The sequence below is a fragment of the Primulina eburnea genome, chromosome 10 (genome assembly GCF_022965805.1).
Source record: "Primulina eburnea isolate SZY01 chromosome 10, ASM2296580v1, whole genome shotgun sequence".
NCBI classification, from domain to species: Eukaryota; Viridiplantae; Streptophyta; class Magnoliopsida; order Lamiales; family Gesneriaceae; genus Primulina; species Primulina eburnea.
In genome coordinates, this window is record NC_133110.1 from 6,734,449 (window position 1) to 6,757,098 (window position 22,650).

The following is a 22,650-nucleotide window of genomic DNA, read 5'->3' on the forward strand; positions in this document are numbered from 1 at the left end:
CATCTAAATACAATTGTGGAAAATTAATTTATGTCTTCGACCACACTTAATAATAACAAACAAAGTATTTTCACGACATAAAGAATTACATAAAAAAAAAAGTTACTAGCTCTCCAAAAAAATCTTAACATCCCAAAAAAAGTCATAACATTATTTAAACAGATCAATATAAAATCAGTGAGTAGACAATATTTAAGTCTACTAAGATGATGACCAACTATTCTTCCACTTTTGCTAAAAGCAGATTCAAATGCAACAGTTGACATAAGAATAGCTAAAATCGTTATAGTTGAGGTGAGCTACTAAAAAAAATGAAAATTAATAAAACTAAAACCCTAGAATATTTATATACACATATAATGGGGTGGGTATGAGGTGGGTATTATAGGACCCATGACCCGCCCCATATCCGGACGGGTTTGAAAAATTGGACCCGAGACCCACCCCATGACCCATTTAGTATGCCTATACACACTCCATACACGCGGGTCCATTGTGGGTTTGGGTAAAACCCGGACCTATTGACATCCCTATCTTATTGTCACTTTAATTAATATTTTATTTTTATTTAAATAAAATTATTTCATCATTTTAATTACTTTTATCTATTATTTAATATTATATTTTTATTGAAATATAAAATTATAAAGTTTATAACGATTAATAATTAAATAAATATTTAATATTTAATTGTTCTTTCATATTGATTAAATATAATTAAATAAATATTTAAAAAAATTAAAATAAAAAATAAAAAGAGCTCGACCCAAGCTCTTGCTCGACCAAAAAAAAAGCTCGACCCAAAAACAGATTTCGACCCACTTCGTCCCAAAAAAAGAGTTCTACAAAAAAAAAGTGCGCCTCAATCACACTGGTTTGAAGAAATTTTAAAAAAATTGCTATACTATGTTACAAATTTGTAATCGGATATTGTTGTGACACAAAAATCAACGATGTGTAATTGTGAATATTTAGATGAAAAAAATATTTAAATTTGGATTATATCCATCGTTATCGAAGTTTTTAGGGATTGGAATCCGCACGGCTCACTGTGTATTGTAGTGTATAGCCTGTCAAAATGATACGGCCCCATTGTACAGCACCTGTAATGTAGCGTATGTAGGATAAGCATTATCAAAGGGAAAATTCGACCCTGCCCCTGCAGGCACTGCCTGCAGGGGCAGATCCAAGGGCCAGAATTTTTCTGGCCCTTGGTTTTTTTTTTTTTTTTTAAAAATTCCCCCCCCCCCCCCCCGCCCCCCCCCTCATTTCTTCTGGCCCTTGGTTTTTTTTTTTTTTTAAAACCCCCCCCCCCCCCCCCCCCCCCCCCCCCATGAAATGATCTGGACTGTTGATTGGGTGTGGGGGCACTGCCCCCACACCCAGCATCGACCAAACCTTATCAAAGGCCACTTTAACTTAAAAGACTAGATAATAAAATGTAGATTTCAGGGTTTAATGTAAGAGGAATTTGGAGAAAACTGCATCTGATCATGTATTTTTTACGATTCAGTACTCTTCAGTATCTTTTTGTGTTTTAATACCTGACTAAATTACAAATTAATTTTTACTACCTGTTTTTTGCATTTTTACCATTTTACCCTTTATTAATTAATAAAAAATAATTAGAATCCCAAATGGTGTTGGTCCGTGTGTTAAGATTGGAACTTGGACCTAACTCAACCCCAAAAGCTAGCTCAAAGGGGAGGATTGTCCAAGCAAATATATGTCACTCAAAGGTTATTTATCCAACCGATGTGGGACAATTAACACACCTCTCTCACGCCCAGGAATGAACATCTGGAGCGTGGAGTTTACAAATGACCCAATTATGGGCAGAACGGGTGGCCTAATTATAGGCAGTCCAACACATAACGGTGAAACCCGGGCTCTGATACCATGTTAAGATTGGAACTTGGATCTAACTCAACCTCAAAAGCTAGCTCTAGGGGGGAGGATTGTCCAAGCCAATATATGCCACTCAAAGGTTATTTATCTAACCGATGTGGGACATTTAACACTGTGGTCTTTCTAATCGGCTACTCTTCTTCCCGCTTCTACTCTTATCATCTGTGCGAGAATTTGTTGGGCTTTCCTTCATTTTCTTAGTCGCCATTTTCGTACTGGCCATTTTCCTTCATTCTCCTTTGTTTGCACAATTTACCATCGTTTCCACTGTTGAATGTAAGTGAATCTGGCCACAAACCGTCGCTCAAATCCCTACCTCTGCGTAACGAAGCCTAGAAAATTCCCAGCAAATCCGAGTTTGTACCAGCGAAGACGAGACGTTGTAGCATCCATTGCTGTCCTATTTCCGTAACCGTTGCAAAAACCAGATTTTGTGGGTGGAAGCAATTTCTGGGTCAAAGCAGCTTAGGTGAGAAGGAAAAAAGAGGCGCTTCAATTTCAGATTTTCGGGGAACTACAACCCTTAAAACAAATAAAGGATAATTGAAGGGTACACATTTCAATTGTTGTTTATTTGTGATAAAATTTGTAGTTGTATTGTTTTATTTTTTTGCGTAAAATCAAAATCTTTTCTTCAATCTAATTTTGGATACACAAATGGATTTATGACGTATGTTCGTAATAGGATTGAAATTTGCTGAAAGAACCATCGGCCCCGTAAAAGACAGTGGAAAGAAGCTTGAATTTAAGGCAGAGAGTTGGTCAGTGAAACTCCATTTGCACGAATTTGGTTGAATGTGTTAGTGTAGAGAATATGGTTGGAATGCTAATTATGTGAGATTATTTCGGCTTGTGAAAATGAGTTTGTTATAGTTTATTTTGATAGAATGTGTTTGATTTGGTTTGACATGAATTGATTGTTATTTGATATTAGTTTCCGCATGTAAGATCATTATCAATGTTTCGACATTTAAGATAATTATGTACTGTCGTGAGATATTTATTTGAGATTGGTTGTTCATGTTTGTAGCAACTTGTTTGTCTAATTTCTTGAATTATTCGTGGCAATTTACTGTGAAATTTATTGAGTTATTATTCATGTGTAATTTTTTTTTAATGTGGATTAGAATGAAGATGACTAAAAAGAGGAGTAAATCAAAGACTGCTGATAATGATGCAAATATTGGTCCTTCTGTTAAATAGGGTTACTCAAGGTGTTCGCCAACAAAGTTTTTAGCCGTGATGGAGCAATTGGTTCCTAGATTGAGTGAGTTACAATTGAAGAGGATAGAAGCTTCACCTGTGGCACCTTGGTTGAAGATCGAAAAGCTTTCTATAAGCACATCAAGAGTCTACTCAATGCTTAAACGCTTTGAAGTAGAGACATGCAGCTTTTGTTTTGGAAGCAATATCAAGGTTGAAAGCGGACCGGTTACGGTGGCCGGAAGCGCAACGGAAGTCAAAAATTTAAAATTTAGCATGAAATTTTCGGCCACCTAGTATAGTGTGTAATATTTACAAAACAATCACATACATAGGATGTTCAAGTGATTTACCTATCAACCTTAAAAAGTTGATGATGGCTCCAACTTAGTTGACTAGCAACTAAGCTCTTCTTGGCAAGACAAGTCTACAAGCTTCCTTCCCCTTCAAGAATTAGGCCCACCACTTAACAAGGTAAATCCCCTCAAGTTTTGCACTAGAAAAACTTGTGGATTTTTCAAAGAGAAATTTTGTTCTCCAACAAATTGAAGAACAAAAGAGAGAAAAATTTTGAGAGTATTTTTCTTCAAGTTTCGGCCAAGGTGAAGTGTAGAATGAGGGAGTGAAGTCTAGTCTTGGGTGTGGGAAAAGTTGGGAGAAAAGGTGCATGCCTTTTGAATTTTTTAATAAAAATAACCAAGACTCTTCACCTCCCAAGCATGCAAACCCTAGCATGTCTCACATATATATTATATGGTTTTTAACACATTAAAAACCATGGACTAAATTTTAATTATCTCAAACACATTTGAGATTAATTAAATACTACTTGAATTTATTCAAGTCCTACTAGTTAAATAATTATTTTAATTGAGCTCTACAAGACTCAATATTATTTAATTAATTCAACACTTGAATTAATTTAATTATTTAGACTCTACTAGGTCCACTAGTGTTTAATTAATTCAACACTTGAATTAATTTAATTTAGTCCTCAATAATGTTTATGAAAATCACAATTTTCAACTACATTATTTACTTGGCCAAATTTTAATCTTAGAAATACTTCCATAAATTAAAATTTATATTTCTCTCTTAGAAGTCATACTTCTATTTTTCTTTACGCTTATAAACACATTTACAAGCCGTCCAACACATTGAACTATTTTACTTCTCTTCGGGATTTACAAAGCAAGTACTTGTGTGGCCCTCAATGGTTCATTGATACAACTAGCCGTGGGTTCACATCTCAATGTGATTCGGACTAAACATGTCCTTATTCGAGCATACCCCAATTGCTCCATTCTTACTTATCAACACCTTTATAATAAGAACGTCAGAACTCAAGTCTGATAGCACCCAACCAATCACGTTAAACGCCTAGCAGCATCGCTTACGTGATTCCCTAGGTATCACATGATAGTGCCTGCAAGAACCATTCAATTATGGTTAGCGTACAATACGGTCCCTTCAACTCATATATCCCGACCGATTCGACAACTATTGGTTTATCGAGAGTTGTCAATGAATCGATATTATGTGTCATGTTGTGGTTGCATCGATGGTGTAATCTATGAAACCCCTTTCATAATTACCACCATACTCTGATCAGAGATTTCAACCCACACATACATGAAAAACACATAGGATATCCATACCCGTAGGTAAGCGGTGAATCCCCGGCTACAATGCATCGACTCCTATATGTTTCGCCGTAACACCCAACCTTGCCACCTGATGACCCCATAAGAGTCGGTAAACAAGTCAAAGTGAAACGCTAGCACATAGAGTCTCAATGTTGTCCCGGGTCATAAGGACTAATGGTGTACAACCATAAACTAGGACGTTTCCACTCGATAAGTGAGAACCACTTGGAAAGTCCTTTATAGAGGGTTGTTCGGTGCACTCTACCAGGAGCACTTATCTGCATGCTCGGACATCACAATGTCCCCTACCAATGAAACATGGTACTCACATCGCAAATACTAGTCTCTAACTCGAGCGGCCTATATCCTTCTTAGTGGCGGCTGAATCGACTAGGAACAGTTTAGAATATACAGTATTACAAATATGAGTTTCATGATACTCATCATATGAGCATCTCATATTCTTTCTACTATTTGTATATTCAAGGACTTTATCTATGCAACTAGCATGTGTATAAAGATAAAGATGCGCCAAATTAATAAATTCAAATATTATTAAAATAAATATCGTTTATACAAAGAGTTTCATCGTGAACAGTCGGCCAACACTTGGCTCGACGTGCACCTACTCTAAAAATCTCCCACTTGCACTAGAGCCAACTACCCATATACTTTAGACCCATTGATTCGCGATGCTTCTCGAATGATGGTCCTGGTAAAGGCTTAGTTAGTGGATCAGCAACATTATCTGCGGAGCCGACTTTGTCAATCACGACATCTCCTCTTTCCACGATCTCTCTGAGGATGTGGTACTTTCTCAATACGTGTTTGGACTTCTGATGAGACCTTGGCTCCTTCGCCTGAGCTATGGCTCCCGTGTTGTCGCACATCACCGGGATAGGAGCAACTCCATTTGGAATGACGCCCAACTCTTGGACGAAATTCCTAATCCAAACAGCCTCCTTTGCTGCAGCCGATGCAGCAATGTATTCTGCCTCAGTGGTGGAATCCGCAGTACTGTCTTGCTTGGAACTCTTCCAAGAGACAGCACCACCATTGAGCATGAATATGAATCCGGAGGTTGACTTCGAGTCATCAGCATCGCTTTGGAAGCTAGAGTCGGTATAGCCTTCCAATTTCAGTTCTCCACCCCCATAGACCAAGAACAACTTATTGGTCCTTCTCAAATACTTGAGGATGTCTTTCACAGCTTTCCAGTGTGGAACACCAGGGTTGGATTGATATCTACTCACTACACTTAGTGCAAATGCCACGTCAGGACGTGTAGATATCATCCCATACATGATACTACCAATAGCCGAAGCATACGGAATTCGTGTCATCGCCGCTATCTCTGCATCAGTCTTGGGAGACATAGACTTGGATAGGGACACGTCATGACACATTGGTAGATGTCCTCTCTTGGACTCATCCATCGAGAACCGCTTCACGATGGTATCAATGTATGTGGACTGGGTGAGACCAAGCAATCTTCTTGATCTATCTCTATAGATCTGTATTCCCAATACAAAAGATGCTTCACCCAAGTCCTGCATTGAGAACTTACTTGCTAACCATATCTTTGTTGATTGCAACATTCCTACATCATTCCCAATGAGTAGAATGTCATCAACATAAAGAACAAGGAATGTCACAGCACTCCCACTGACCTTCTTATACACACAGGGTTCCTCAGGATTCTTAGTAAAACCAAACTCTTTGATTGTACTATCGAATCTGAGGTTCCAGCTCCTTGATGCCTGCTTAAGACCATAAATAGATCTTTGAAGTTTGCATACCATATGCTCACTTCCGATAGATGTAAACCCTTCAGGTTGAGACATGTAAATTTCTTCCTTAATATCCCCATTAAGGAAGGCTGTCTTCACATCCATCTGCCATATCTCATATTCATACCATGCAGCTATGGCTAGCAATATCCTAATGGACTTGAACATCGCAACTGGAGAAAAGGTTTCCTCATAGTCAACACCTTGCCTTTGAGTATACCCTTTTGCTACCAATCGCGGCTTGAAGGTCAATACCTTCCCATCCGCCCCAAGTTTCCTCTTGTAAATCCATTTACACCCTATGGGAACAGTTCCCTCAGGTGGATCCACAAGATTCCACACTTGGTTCGAATGCATGGAATTCATCTCAGATTCCATTGCTTCAAGCCACTTGGATGAATCAGCATCCGATAACGCTTCCTTGAAGGTCCTTGGATCACATCCAAGATTAGGCTCATCATGGCCCTCTTCAAGAAGCAGACCATACCTCATAGGTGGTCTCGAGACTCTCTCGGTTCTTCTAGGAGCTTGTATCTCCTCACTTGGCTTCTCGGGTGTGGGTTCTACAACTGTGGGTGTCTCTCGAACCTCTTCGAGTTCTATCATCTCGCCCTTTCTATCCAATAGAAATTCCTTTTCCAAAAAGGTTGCATTCCTAGAAACAAACACCTTTGTTTCTTGGGGATGATAGAAATAATATCCAATTGAATTCCTTGGATATCCCACAAAGTAGCATAAAATGGATCGACTATCCAATTTATCTCCCACTGCCTGCTTCACATAAGCAGGACACCCCCATATTCTAAGATAAGAATACTTGGGAGGCTTACCCATCCATATCTCATATGGAGTCTTGTCAACTGCCTTTGTATGGACATTGTTCAACAACAGTGCCGCTGTTTCAAGCGCATATCCCCAAAAGGATGGCGGCAACTCCGTGAACCCCATCATAGACCGAACCATGTCCATCAAAGTCCGGTTACGACGCTCCGAAACACCATTCAACTGCGGTGTAGCGGACGGAGTCCACTGCGAGAGAATCCCATTCTCCCTAAGATACTCTTGGAACTCGGCACTCAAGTACTCACCACCTCGATCCGATCGAAGTGTCTTGATGCTTCGTCCCAATTGCTTCTCTACTTCACTTCTGAATTCTTTGAACCTTTCAAAGGATTCAGACTTGTATTTCATCAAATACACATACCCATACCTTGAAAAGTCATCGGTAAAGGTGATGAAGTAGGAATGTCCATGCTTAGTGGTGATGCTAAGCGGACCGCACACATCGGTATGGATCAAATCCAATAACCCTTTGGCTCGCTCCGCATGGCCCTTAAAGGGAATTTTGGTCATCTTTCCTTTAGACAAGATTCACAAGTCGTGAGAGCATTAATATCGGACATATCAAACATGCCAACTCCCACTAGCTTGTTCATCCTTTTTAGGGAAATATGACCTAATCGAGCATGCCATAATTGTGCCGAATTAAGAGTATCTTGTTTGCGCTTATTTGTTGTTGTTATCGTTTGGACATTGTTAAGTGGAATATCTTTTAATTTTAAGGTGTAGAGATTGTTTTCAAGTTCACCCGTACCAACTAAACATTCATTCTTGTAAATATTGCAAACACCTTTGCCAAATAAACAAGAAAATCCATCAATATCAAACATAGAAATGGAAATAATGTTTTTAACCAAGTCTGGTACATACAAAACATCTCTCAAAACAAGCTTAAAATCATTGTTCAATATTAAATAAACATCTCCTACGGCTTTGGCAGCAACCCTTGCTCCATTGCCCATCCTCAGGAAGGTCTCACCCTCTCGGAGCCTCCTACTTCTTCCCATCACCTGCAAATCATTACAGAGATGTGAGCCACAGCCGGTATTTAATACCCAAGAAGTAGAATTAATCGAGATATTTACTTCAATATAGAACATACCCTTGCCAGAACCCTTCTGCGCAAGATATTCCCTGCAGTTACGCCTCCAATGTCCAGGCTTCTTGTAGTGGTGACAGATGTCAACAGTCTTCTCAGCCTTGGTTGGCGCGGCTGCCACAACGGGACTCGGTGTTTGCCTCTTCAAGGGCTCGCTCTTCTTGGGACGCTTGAAAGAACGCTTCTTTCCCTTCCCAGGTGGACCGGTCTTCGTGCCAGATGAAGAGCCCACATAAAGAACCGACTTCTCCTTTTTGATTGTGGACTCAAAGGTCACAAGCATGTTCACCAACTCTTCAAGGCTGGCTTCGAGCTTGTTCATATTGAAGTTCACGACAAAAGGATCGAAAGAGCTAGGCAGCGACAGCAACAGCACATCCGTGGTCAACTCCGATGGCAAGATCAAATCCATGCCAACAAGCTTGTCCACGAGCCCAATCAACTTTAGACCATGCTCATGGACCGAAGTCCCATCTCGCATGCGTAAAGTGATGAGCTCCTTTACTGTGGCATGCCTCAAAAGCCGAGTTTGCTCACCGAAGAGCTCCTTGAGGTGCATATGAATGTCAGCAGGATTCTTAGCATCCTCGAATCGCCTTTGCAGCTCATCGTTCATCGAAGCCTGCATATAACACCTCGCCTTCAAGTCATGGTCGTACCAATCCTTGTAGGTCTGCAATTCCTCAGGAGTGCAGCTGGTCGGAGCCTCAGCAGGGGGCGACTCAGTCAGTGTGTATGCGATTTTCTCCGAGTTTAAGACAATCTTTAAATTTCTTAGCCAAGTGATATAGTTTGGTCCGGTTAGAACGTGTTTTTCGAGAATTACGGAAAACGGGTTGCGAATTGATGACATTGTCACAGATTTGTACTGAAAAGTAAAACAGATAAATGTTAATGACTATTTTAAAATATTTAATAAGATATAAAGTTTGGACTTTTACTTTATAAATTATCGCTCCCACTGTTTTGACATTTTCACTACCCTCTAGTGAAAACGGGAAACACTTTCCTCAGTAGGTACGTAAGGTCCAATCAGCGAATTGTGATCCCGAATAATATCGGCCATCACAATTCCTAAAAGGTAGTTCCCAATTGCATCGCCATGCAACCCTCTACGTAAACTTTTGTCTCACGTTTGATTAGGACCCAATAATATGACGTCGTTCATCTTCACGTGTCAAGCCTAACCCATCGATATTGAACCTTAATGGACGGTCGCCATGAGTTCCCTCAATAATATGAGCCGAAATCATGGGAGTTCCACGTAGTTCACATCACTATGTCAATGGATGTCACAGCTTTCCGGCACCCAGGGCCCCCTCAATAATATGAGCCGAGCCCCGATACGAGTAGCGTTCATCATGCATCCATTGTCGATGGAAGACAAGGAAATTATAAACAAATTTATAATTCCCCTTTTCGGACTTGTTATTAATTTTGAATCTTATTCAAAATGAGGGTTTTTTAATTTTGAAAGGTCTCATCATTAATTTTATTTTAAAAGCTCGCCATGTTTGATCGTATGTTTGCCGGATTCATGCAACTTTGTTATTATAATAATAATAACGCACATACTCATTATTTATAACATATCATGCATATATTATAAATAGAAAACAGTACAAGGATGATCAATTGCCCCAATACTAATGGCCCGTGTGAGCTAAACACGGGCCTAGGTCCAATCCTAGGGTAAATGCAAGGGATGCAATGCAACTAAATTATTACATTAGCATCCAATATTACATGTCTTCGATCTTCATAATCACCAAGGCCACCATCTTCCAATCTTGATTTTCCACTATTCTAATATTTACAATTAAATATCCATGGCACATAGGGATACATCTCATGGGGGTGGGAACGGGCCATAAACCAAGCCCACTTTAAATTGATAATTATTACAATCATTCAACACAAATATCCTAGCATACACCTAGCAAATTAGACTTGGGCTTTTGATCATCCTTCATGCATAATATCACATATCATACACCATCAATTAATTATCACTATAATTAATTGATCCAATATTATATATCTTGATCCAATCACTAACCGCCACAATTATAAATTAAATTAACAAAGTATACAAACACCTTTGTCTACTTTCAAATTAATTTATTTATAATCGAATTTCTTGTAAATCATAATTTACTATAAATAATTAAAGTCCAACTTCAATTATTTATTTTATGAGAAAATATGTGCAACAATTGTAAATTTAAACTTAAGGGCCCAAAAACCATTTTTCACCAAAAATATTTTGGCTCATTTAAATTTCACAAATTATGTTGTCCATCCAATGGCCCAACATCTCAAAGCCCATGACACTAAGATTCTCCAAAACACTTTTGGAAACCCTAGCCGTCATCGCCATCGCCGGAGCTCCGTCGCCGGATTCCGGCAACAAATTTTTTTTTTTATTTTAAAACTGGAATTTCGGGCTGCCCCATATGCTGCCCGAAATTCTCGGGCAGCCCGAGACTTCACGGGCAGCAGCAAGCTGCCCGAAACATTTTTTTTTTTGTTGTAAAATTTCGGCCCTTGTAATTTTTATGCACAAAAATTCTCAAGCGGTTAGAAATCGATCTCAACATAATATTATGCAAATATTACACAAAAACCGTAACCATAGCTCGGATACCATTTGAAAGCGGACCGGTTACGGTGGCCGGAAGCGCAACGGAAGTCAAAAATTTAAAATTTAGCATGAAATTTTCGGCCACCTAGTATAGTGTGTAATATTTACAAAACAATCACATACATAGGATGTTCAAGTGATTTACCTATCAACCTTAAAAAGTTGATGATGGCTCCAACTTAGTTGACTAGCAACTAAGCTCTTCTTGGCAAGAAAAGTCTACAAGCTTCCTTCCCCTTCAAGAATTAGGCCCACCACTTAACAAGGTAAATCCCCTCAAGTTTTGCACTAGAAAAACTTGAGGATTTTTCAAAGAGAAATTTTGTTCTCCAACAAATTGAAGAACAAAAGAGAGAAAAATTTTGAGAGTATTTTTCTTCAAGTTTCGGCCAAGGTGAAGTGTAGAATGAAGGAGTGAAGTCTAGTCTTGGGTGTGAGAAAAGTTGGGAGAAAAGGTGCATGCCTTTTTAATTTTTTAATAAAAAATAACCAAGACTCTTCACCTCCCAAGCATGCAAACCCTAGCATGTCTCACATATATATTATATGGTTTTTAACACATTAAAAACCATGGACTAAATTTTAATTATCTCAAACACATTTGAGATTAATTAAATACTACTTGAATTTATTCAAGTCCCACTAGTTAAATAATTATTTTAATTGAGCTCTACAAGACTCAATATTATTTAATTAATTCAACACTTGAATTAATTTAATTATTTAGACTCTACTAGGTCCATTAGTGTTTAATTAATTCAACACTTGAATTAATTTAATTTAGTCCTCAATAATGTTTATGAAAATCACAATTTTCAACTACATTATTTACTTGGCCAAATTTTAATCTTAGGAATACTTCCATAAATTAAAATTTATATTTCTCTCTTAGAAGTCATACTTCTATTTTTCTTTACGCTTATAAACACATTTACAAGCCGTCCAACACATTGAACTATTTTACTTCTCTTCGGGATTTACAAAGCAAGTACTTGTGTGGCCCTCAATGGTTCATTGATACAACTAGCCGTGGGTTCACATCTCAATGTGATTCGGACTAAACATGTCCTTATTCGAGCATACCCCAATTGCTCCATTCTTACTTATCAACACCTTTATAATAAGAACGTCAGAACTCAAGTCTGATAGCACCCAACCAATCACGTTAAACGCCTAGCAGCATCGCTTACGTGATTCCCTAGGTATCACATGATAGTGCCTGCAAGAACCATTCAATTATGGTTAGCGTACAGTACGGTCCCTTCAACTCATATATCCCGACCGATTCGACAACTATTGGTTTATCGAGAGTTGTCAATGAATCGATACTATGTGTCATGTTGTGGTTGCATCGATGGTGTAATCTATGAAACCCCTTTCATAATTACCACCATACTCTGATCAGAGATTTCAACCCACACATACATGAAAAACACATAGGATATCCATACCCGTAGGTAAGCGGTGAATCCCCGGCTACAATGCATCGACTCCTATATGTTTCACCGTAACACCCAACCTTGCCACCTGATGACCCCATAAGAGTCGGTAAACAAGTCAAAGTGAAACGCTAGCACATAGAGTCTCAATGTTGTCCCGGGTCATAAGGACTAATGGTGTACAACCATAAACTAGGACGTTTCCACTCGATAAGTGAGAACCACTTGGAAAGTCCTTTATAGAGGGTTGTTTGGTGCACTCTACCAGGAGCACTTATCTGCATGCTCGGACATCACAATGTCCCCTACCAATGAAACATGGTACTCACATCGCAGATACTAGTCTCTAACTCGAGCGGCCTATATCCTTCTTAGTGGCGGCTGAATCGACTAGGAACAGTTTAGAATATACAGTATTACAAATATGAGTTTCATGATACTCATCATATGAGCATCTCATATTCTTTCTACTATTTGTATATTCAAGGACTTTATCTATGCAACTAGCATGGGTATAAAGATAAAGATGCGCCAAATTAATAAATTCAAATATTATTAAAATAAAGATCGTTTATACAAAGAGTTTCATCGTGAACAGTCGGCCAACACTTGGCTCGACGTGCACCTACTCTAACAAAGGTGCCATTCACTTCGAGGGAATTGTCTATCGTTATAGGGTTGGCGAGCGTTGGTCAACCCGTTAACCTGGATTTAAAGTTGAGTTCAAACTTCCTTGAGCGTCATTTCAAGGGGGTGCACTGTGTGCAGAGAAATGTCATAACAGAGAAGTTGTTTGAGTTGGCCGGGAATGATCTTGAGATTGATGATTTTTTCAGATTTTTTATTTTGCTGCTTTTTAATTGTGTTATATTTCCTATTAGTAATTTTGGAACACCAAAGTTTATTTTCCCATACTTGGACAATTTGGAAACTTTTTTTGGATATGGTTGGGGAGACGCAGCCTTTAGGTTTTTGCGTGATGAAATTGCAGACCATCTTGGATTCTCTAAAGTGAAAAGAAAGGATAAAAAGTATATGGGAGGTTGCATAGTTGGATTGATGGTATTATCTTTTTTTATTTTTGAAGCTTATATATGTTATTGTTGGTTGTAGTAAATGCTATTCATTTTATTTGTATAGGCTTGGGTGTATGAAAGAGTTCCTATGCTTGGTGAACCGCGTGTTTTACATTGCTTTCCTCGTTTATTCAAGTGGGTAGAGAGCAAGATTCCCGTGAATCCTATAAGGGCAGAGGCTGCTTTAATGGCTGTGAGATCGAACAAGGTTTGCGCAATTTAATCTACATCATCCTATAGTTTTGCGTACATGGATTAATATAACTACAAGTTTTTATTTATTGTTGTTAGATAGTGCCGATCAAACCATTCGAGGATGAAAAAAAACTCGTTGATGATATAGAGAGGATTTTTGAGGTAAACATTAGTATTTGATGATAGTCAATATTTTAATAGTATGCTATTTAATGAATTTTCATATTTAAATAGCACTTATATTTTCATGTTCAGTCTCGATACAATGATTCAGAATTGTTGGAGCATATAAAAAGACTTGAAAATGAGATTAAAGTGTTGAAGGAAAAAAATGAAGTGGTTGAAGATGATACAACCCAATTTGTCTTCAAGGATGCGACACATATGTATGATGAAGGTCATACCGAGCAAGATGTAGATGCACATGTTGATGATAGTTAACATTATTTTTTTAAAATTTGCATAGATTAACGTGATTTGGATGCTCGAGAAAATGAAGCAGAAGAGGGTCAAAGATAAATATTTTTCTGAATTTACATCACAGTTGGACGGGAGTACATTGAGCAAGCTGTCTGAACTAAACAACGAGGTTCTAGAACGCTGTAAGCACATAATTTTCCCGATTAGTTACAGAGCACATTGGATCTTGCTCGGGTATACTCGAGGCGATAAGCATCTCACACTAAGGATTCTCTTAGTGGTCCAGTTTACATAGGTGCAGCCAAGAAAATTGTAAGTTGGCTACAAAAAAAAATTTTGTTTTAAACAAAAGTGCACAACACACATCTTTTATGATTTGTTGGAAAACTAACATTGATTGAAATGCTTTTTCAGGCCAAATTTATGTCTGGATATCTTTGGAATGTGAAAAATTGTGATGTTGGCAAAGGTGAAGTGATTGCGTTAAAATGTAGGCAACAAGGAAATGATTTGAATTGTGGTGTTTATGTTTGTCTATGGGGTGAATGTTTTGCTAGAGATAACCCGACATTTTGGAATGAAGAATAGAGTACTTCAATGGAAATGTATAGAACTCGGATTGCTTTGGCGATTTTGTCTGATGAACGAGGCTTGTTCAAAGGTTTAAAATGATTTGTCCATGAGATGAATGATGAGTGATGAGGATAACAATGTTGGTTTTTGTAAGTTGGTGTTGTTCCTGCACCTTTTGGAGCATTACATTTATGGTACCATCACGTCAAAACAAAAAAAAAAATGGATACCATAAACGTAATGCTCCAAAAGGTCGATTAATTCAAGTAACAAAAACAAATATATTCACAAAATGACACCACATCTTGTAGTTTTTTTGAACAACCTTACCTGCAGCTTTCTTACTCTACTACATGCCTGCAATAAATTCAAATAACGTCTTACCATCACGAAAAAACAGCAAACAAAAAATAGATACCATAAACGTAATACTCCAAAAGGTCTATTAATTCAATGAATAAAAACAAATCTATTCACAAAATGCCACCACATCTTGTAGTTTTTTTGAACAACCTTACCTGCAGCTTTCTTACTCTACTACATGCCTGCAATAAATTCAAATAACGTCTCAAAACAGCAAACAAAAAATGGATATCATAAACGTAATGCTCCAAAAGGTCGATTAATTCAAGGAACAAAAACAAATATATTCACAAAATGCCACCACATCTTGTAGTTTTTTTGAACAACCTTCCCAGCAGCTTTCTTACTCTACTACATGCATGCAATAAATTAAAATAATTAAGATAGCGATTTGGAATTTTAAAAATAAATAACATTAAAATAAAATAAAGATAATTGAAGTAAACAATATAGTATTAATGTCTATGTCAATCAAACCAATTATGGAACTGGTTCTTTGCAAGTTCGTCTATTATGCCCTCGCCCATGACATCTCCCACACGTTGTCACACGTTGTTCAACTTGAGAAGGTATCCGTTTAGTTCTTCTACGTCCTGGCTGGCTACGGGTTGTAGGAGCATAAATTGTAGGTCCATCATTTAGATATCCCTCACTCATGTCATATGTTGGAATTGGATTTATGATTTCTTTATAAGCTTGGCGGTACATGTTGATCTTAAAATATCCATTACAGAATTGATAAACCGACAGAGACTTCGATTCTATGCACGAGCAAGCATGCTTGCATGGTAGCTTATAGATCTGCCAATATCGACATGAACAACGACATGCATTCAAATCCACTGAAAAACTTTTGTCTCCATCTATCACCTCAAACAGAGCTCCACATGACTTGTGCACCTTTAAGGTTCGAGATTGTTTGTATGCAATTGACACATCCTTCTCCTTTCTTAAACTTAGTTCTCCGGTCATCTCCAATGTTTTTTCTCTTCTTTTATGCATCACGGTCATTATTTGAATTCGTATAGTATCTATCATACCCACAATAGGTAGATATCACGCTGTTTTTACCCAGTTGTTCCAGCTTTCCACAATATTATTATTAATGACACCCCATCGCTCACCCACAAACATAGAATTGGCCCAATTTTCTGGGGACACATTCACAAGAAAATCCTGGGCGAGCGGCATCGAATCGATTATGCTTTTGATATGTTGCGAGAACTCATGTCTTGATGGGGTGTACGCAGCTTTCTTCAAAACAGAAAACCAATGTTTCTTGTTATGGAGAGGATACCTCCGCAATATCTACAAAATTTAAATTTAAAAACATTAAAGATAATAACCAACTGAAAAATAATTAAAAAAAACATGGCTAAAATATTGAAAAATCAAAATAAGTCAAACCTGCTTGACAAAGTTATCGACCATATGTCTTAAACAATAAGAATGGTGACTACCAGGGAACACAGACTGAATAGCTTTGATAAGTCCAGGATGTCGGTCAGAGAAAAAAATGTAGCTACGGGATATCATTACGTATTGGGATGCCAAGACATGTTTTAACTGGTAGCAAAACCATTCCCAATTAGAATCATTTTCTGCATCAACAACTGCATACGCAAGTGTAAAAATATCATCATTCGCATCCTTCGCCACAGCGCCTAATAAACGTCCTTTGTACTTATTCTTAATGTCAGTTTCATCCAAAAATATTAATGGCCGACAACCAATAACAAAACCAACAAGACATGCGTGAAAACAAATGAATACACGTCTAAATTTGTTTGTCATCGAATCAATTTCACATTCAACAAAACTCCCGGGATTTGTTTCTTTAACAGCATGACAATACCATCGTAATTTATCATACGACCCCTTATCAGTTCCGTGAATATCATACATTGTCATCTCTTTACCCGCCCAAACTTTATGATACTCAAGTTCTACTCCATAATCTCTTTCAATGTCTTTCAGCATTGTAGATGGGCGATATGATGGCTTTCCCCTTAACTTCTCCTTCACAACATGAGCTACCCAGGATGAATCAGCTTTAGGGTGACCTCTACTCCGCAAATTGTCATCCCCACAACTATGGCTTAGGTTGCACTTTCTTATGCCGAATGAATTGTCCGCTTTATGTTTGGAGACATAAATTTTCCACCGACAATTGTCTTTGCTGCAAACAACTAAGATCTTACCACTTTCATTTCTCTTGTATCTAAAAGATCTTCTACTGGCAATAACATAATTTTTAAGACAAATTCTGAATTCGGCTGCATCTTTAAATTTTTTCCCAACCCCACGTATGCAATGAATCCAAGCATCAATAGAATTGGTTAAAGTGCCAACGTCAAGATCGTCAACTCCGTCAGAACAAACTTCATCACCAAAATCAAACCTAACCATTTTAATACAAATCAATAAAATACATGAGGAAACACATCAATATTCTTTTACCTAATTTAAATTGAACTACAAAATATAGAAAATAATTCTCTATTATTGCAAAGTAGTAAAAAAAAAGCAATAACTCATTTATCAACTTTGCAATTTCTGAAATTTGCAAACAAACAATAAAAAAATGAAAACAAAAAAATAAGGAAGTTACCTCGCAACATTTATGTTGACCGGGCTTTGATAATCTTTATCAACTGCTATCAATTTGATTATATTTAATTTCAAACAACTGTGAAGGTTTATCATATTTCGGACATCATCATCTTCATTCAGGGTTACTGCAATCTGCTCATGGGGTGCTATGTATTGCAATATCGTTAATTCTGAATTAATAGCCGCACATATTCGTCCTAAACTCTCGAATATCTCTATCAGAGTTGTGCTATTAGGAATTGAAATCAAATAAAGACCATTGACATAGCGGCAACTTCCAAGAAACGAAAATATTGTGCTCCCAGAACCGACTTCCATCAATATATCGATTGTGGAATATCTAAAATATTAAATTTGATTATGCCGATTTAGGCGTCAAATAAAATGGACATAAAAAAAATCAGTCCTACAATTTCTTACTTTAAATAAGAACTCAAATAATGGGGATAAATGAATTATATAAAATAAAATCATAACCTAACCAAAATTGCCTTTGTGTTTAAACAATATTGAAGCATAAATTTATCTACTCACATCATATTTCAGCAAAATCATCCAAAATTTTTGGTACTCATTTCAGAAATACAGGGATAAAATTAATGTCCGTATTCAGTAAAAAAAAAATTCAATTTCACAACACTGGGATAAAATTCAATTTCAAGATAAGACACCAATATTAATTAACAGAAAAAACCTAAATTGGATTTATTCAAACATATTATTTTGTTCAACCTTATTCGTGCAAATGGTGTTTGTCTGACGAAATTCTCTGCCCTAAATTCAAGATTCTGTCCGCAAATCGCAGTCCTAAACTTTGCTCCATGCCATCTTCAAATATTTCAATTCTGCTATCTTTTAGGGGGCCGATGGTTCATTCCGCAAATGACAATCCTATTACGAACATACAACGTCATAAACACATTTGTGTATCCGAAATGCGATTGAAGAAAAGTAAAAGTTTTTACGCACAAAAACAATTACACCCACATAAATGATCACAAATAAACTACAATTGAAATGTGTACCCTTTAATCACCCTTTATTAGTTTTATAGGGTGGTAGTTCCATGCAAATCCGAAAATGAACGCCTATTTTCTCTTGCTCACAGATGCTGCTTGAACCCAAAAATTGCTTCCACCCGAAACTCTGGTTTTGGAAATGTTTGCAGCAACAGGAGGGCAATGATAGCTGGTTTGCCTTGGTTGGGAATCGGCTTTGCTGGGAAATTTCTACGCTCGGTTGCGCAGATTCACGATTTTAGTCAACGGGTTTGTGGGAAGAGTGGGTTAATTAGACAAGCGGAAAAACGGTAAAATATGCCAATGGAGAATGGGAGAGGGTTTCATACATAATGGCTAGTAGGAAATTAAAGGAAAATAAATTGGTTGATCGCACAGAAGACAAGAGGGTGGGAAGCGGGAAGGAGAGCAGAAGATGAACATCAATAATAGGGATTCTTACAATTTTTTATTCATTAGAAAAGGGTAAATATGTAAAATTAGGTGACCCATGTAGTAAAAAGAAAACTGAATTTTGGTCAGGTACTAAAACACAAGAAATAACTAGTGGGTACTGAATCACAACAAAATCAAAGACAGATGCATTTTTCTACAAATTACCGTTAATATAATAAAAAATTTAATATAATATTTGATTCGGTTGATAATTTATTTGATTTAATTTGAGATAAAATGATAAATTATAAAGAGCAATGGTGAAGTCGCCTCTTGCTTCCATCGTCCAACTTAGTCTATGGTTGTCAAAAGTCACTCGAGAAGAAATGGGAAGTTCAGGTGTATAACATATATAGAGAGCAAAATAGAGCGGTTGACTTCTTGGTATCGACATCACTGGATTATGACAAAGACTGTAGGAGTGTCGAGGACCCTTCGCTAAGGCTGAGTAAGATTATCAATGAAGACAAGCTAGGAATAAGTAGACACACGAGAGTGCCTAGAAAATAGTTATATGTAACTGACGTCCTCATCTCGTATAATAAAAATAATATGTATAACCTTAATAATAATGAGAGGAAATAATATTTTTTTCTTGTATATTTGTGTATGTGCGCTTTTGGTATGTTATTGTCAATAAATTTCGAGTTTAGACATGTATTTTATGAATTTTTTTGACAATTTTAATATTTTTTCACGAGAAGTGTTCATATGACATTATATATTGACAAAAACTTATGTGAGAAGGTCTAACGGGTCGTATTTTGTGAGACTGATATCTTATTTGGGTCATTCATGAAAAAAATTACTTTTTATGCTAAGATTATTACTTTTTATTGTGAATATCGATAAGGTTGACCCGTTTCACAGAAAAAAATTCATGTGACCGTCTCAAAAAAAACTTACTCCATAAACAAATACAACGTCAAAACTAAAAGAAAAAAAACTTGACGAAATAACGTCTCAACATGATTGTTTATATACAAATCATTAGGAAATTACAAATACCTGAAAATATAATTAAAATGTACTACAATTTGAACGAGACTGGTATAATATGCGTATATAAATCTCAACAGCGCGTTGCTGAAGGGCGTGATCGGTGTGAGCAAATAGATAAAAAAACCAAGTTAAAAATTTATTTAGAAAAATTTCGATCAATTTTGGTTTTCTTTTTATACGTTTTTTTAGCTTTAATTAATCGGTAAAAATTACCCATTTTCCCACTTTTTTGTCCAAATCAAAACTTTTTCTTTACTTAACCATGCTTAATCTGCTACGTTATTTAAAACACTGTTGGATAAATCAAGTCAGTTAGCAAATTTTTCCGATAAATATTTGATTTGTATTCAAATTTATCAAACGGAAACCGAACTCAAACATGTTTGAATTTTTTTCGAGACGAACTCGAATCAAAATTATTTTGTTCAACAGTTCGCGAACAACTTTATAAATATAATATAATTATATATTAAATATATACACAATTCAAGCTTTCGTACATCTCGAACTTTCTAATCTTCATTGTTGAACCTTGATTTTAACAATAGTTCGAATAATCGCGCATAGATTCGAAGATTTCTAGTCGAACTCGAACAAAAAAACAAAAAATATTCGAACTTCGAATCGAGTTAGAACTCGGATATACGTAAATCAAACCGAATTCGAGCATTAATTTTTTATTAATATTCAGTTCTATTTAATTCGTTTACATCAAGATATAAACATAAAGATTCATTGGTTAAATTTGATATTTTAAACCTACAATTTTCATTCATTGAAATCAAATGAATAATGTAGAAGATTATACATGAGTTGGTTTAATGTGAAACTATAAGTATTTAAAAGAAAATTAAAAATTTTGATATAATTTTTTTTTTTTATAGATTTGGTTAGATAGAAAATCTATCTGATAAAATAAAGATTTGATTCACAAAATTAATCCTTAAATTTCATAAAAAACAAGAATCCAAAAGACATTTTCATAAGAATTTTCAGGTCTCAAATGCATAACTAGATGCATCCACTCACATTCTTCACATATCTGAAGATGAAACCCAAGAATTAGATGATCCGATTACAGTGAAATCAAAGCCAGATTCTGTACCTTTTTTCACCCAGAAGCATTCAGGATCCTGCCCATCTCATAGCACACAAATGCATCCAAACAAGCATACTGGACTTGATCTGGCGTCAGCCACTGCTTATCCCATCTGCTCATCGTCACCCTCCTCGGCTTCTTCACTTCCTTCTCCAGCACCACTTTCGTCAACGCCTTCACCCCGGAATTCTTTAATTCCATCCTGTCATATACTTCCGCCGCCAAACTCCTCAAATCCACTATTTTTGCGTCCATCCCGAACCCGTAATCTTTTTCAATCTTTGTCAGATCAAATTTTATACCCACCCCCACAAAAGTATAGTTGGGATTTGAGAGGAAACCGACCAGCGAGGATGGGACGGTCGGGGCGTGAATTAGTTGGAAGATCAGGCAACGACGGCCCACGCAGAGCTGGAGGGTGGCGGCTGGGTTCTGCGTGTTGCGCTTGAAGCAGGGTCGCCACTCCACGTCTAGTCCGACGATGCGGTGGTCGGGTTCTAGATCCGAGATCCACTGGGACACGATTTCGGGGTCGTGGGTGACGGTGGTGTGGATCGAACCGTCAAAGAAGTGAACGTCGTAAGTTTTGTGGGTATTGCTGCGTAATTGATGATCTACTATGCTCATCGCCATTATCGTCTGGCCTTCTCTTTTTCGCCACACTCTATTTTATGGGTGGGAGACTTGGCATTCAGCCCCGTTTGACCCATTTTTTTATTCCAACTCCCCAAACCCTATAATGCTCTTTTTCATATTTCAAATTAAATGATTTTTTTTTTTAAATAATGACCCATCATGCTTCCGTAAAATAAACTAAATTTTTTACTTTTTTGACCGGAGTATCACCGGGTTATATCCACCGTATTTTACAGACTGCTCCTCACAGTCCAACCACGCGATCGCAACCGATGGTTACTGACGTAAATTCCTTCAGCAATACTTGGCACAACTCTAATTCGTTTCCTACTTTAGAGTGTACAATAAAAGATAAAATTTTGAAAATAATACATGAGAGGGGCTAAGAGCAAAGATCTCTTTTATTCAAACACAAACATTTATTTATTACATAGTAACCTCCTGTAGAGGAGGAGAAACTTGTTTAGCTACTCACAGTAGCTGAACTTACTACACACATAAACTTGAAAGAAATATTACAAATGAGTTGAAGAAAAATGAAGAGGTTGATCGATGCCTTCATCTTCCTTCTGCTTCTTTATTTATAGAAGGCTCCTTCGGATTTGAAACTCGGACTTCAAATCTTGATAAGCCTTTACAACTTGCATATG

General features: G+C 37.0%; 2 protein-coding genes across 2 annotated transcripts; one reads left to right on the plus strand and one right to left on the minus strand.

Moving 5' to 3' along the window:
• Nucleotides 1-3,105: 3,105 nt before the first annotated feature.
• On the plus strand, nucleotides 3,106-14,281 carry LOC140803746 (uncharacterized). The gene is made up of 5 exons (XM_073159630.1): nucleotides 3,106-3,324; nucleotides 13,209-13,631; nucleotides 13,710-13,853; nucleotides 13,937-14,002; nucleotides 14,096-14,281. Exons 1-5 carry the CDS (start codon nucleotides 3,151-3,153, stop codon nucleotides 14,279-14,281), a joined length of 993 nt encoding a protein of 330 aa, XP_073015731.1. The 5' UTR covers nucleotides 3,106-3,150.
• A 6,948-nt stretch (nucleotides 14,282-21,229) lies between these two features.
• Nucleotides 21,230-22,058, minus strand: LOC140803628 (3'-5' exonuclease-like). The gene has a single exon (XM_073159535.1). The coding sequence runs from the start codon at nucleotides 21,995-21,997 to the stop codon at nucleotides 21,377-21,379; it is 621 nt and encodes a 206-aa protein (XP_073015636.1). The 5' UTR covers nucleotides 21,998-22,058; the 3' UTR covers nucleotides 21,230-21,376.
• Nucleotides 22,059-22,650: the final 592 nt, after the last annotated feature.

What these genes read in the sequence shown, in the direction of transcription:
- LOC140803746 (XM_073159630.1), top strand. Translation starts at nt 3,151, where the DNA reads ATGGAGCAATTGGTTCCTAGATTGAGTGAGTTACAATTGAAGAGGATA. An exon ending in TGGCTGTGAGATCGAACAAG is followed by an intron (nt 13,854 to 13,936) that starts GTTTGCGCAATT and finishes TATTGTTGTTAG; the next exon opens with ATAGTGCCGATCAAACCATT. An exon ending in ATATAGAGAGGATTTTTGAG is followed by an intron (nt 14,003 to 14,095) that starts GTAAACATTAGT and finishes TTTCATGTTCAG; the next exon opens with TCTCGATACAATGATTCAGA.
- LOC140803628 (XM_073159535.1), bottom strand. Translation starts at nt 21,997, where the DNA reads ATGGCGATGAGCATAGTAGATCATCAATTACGCAGCAATACCCACAAA.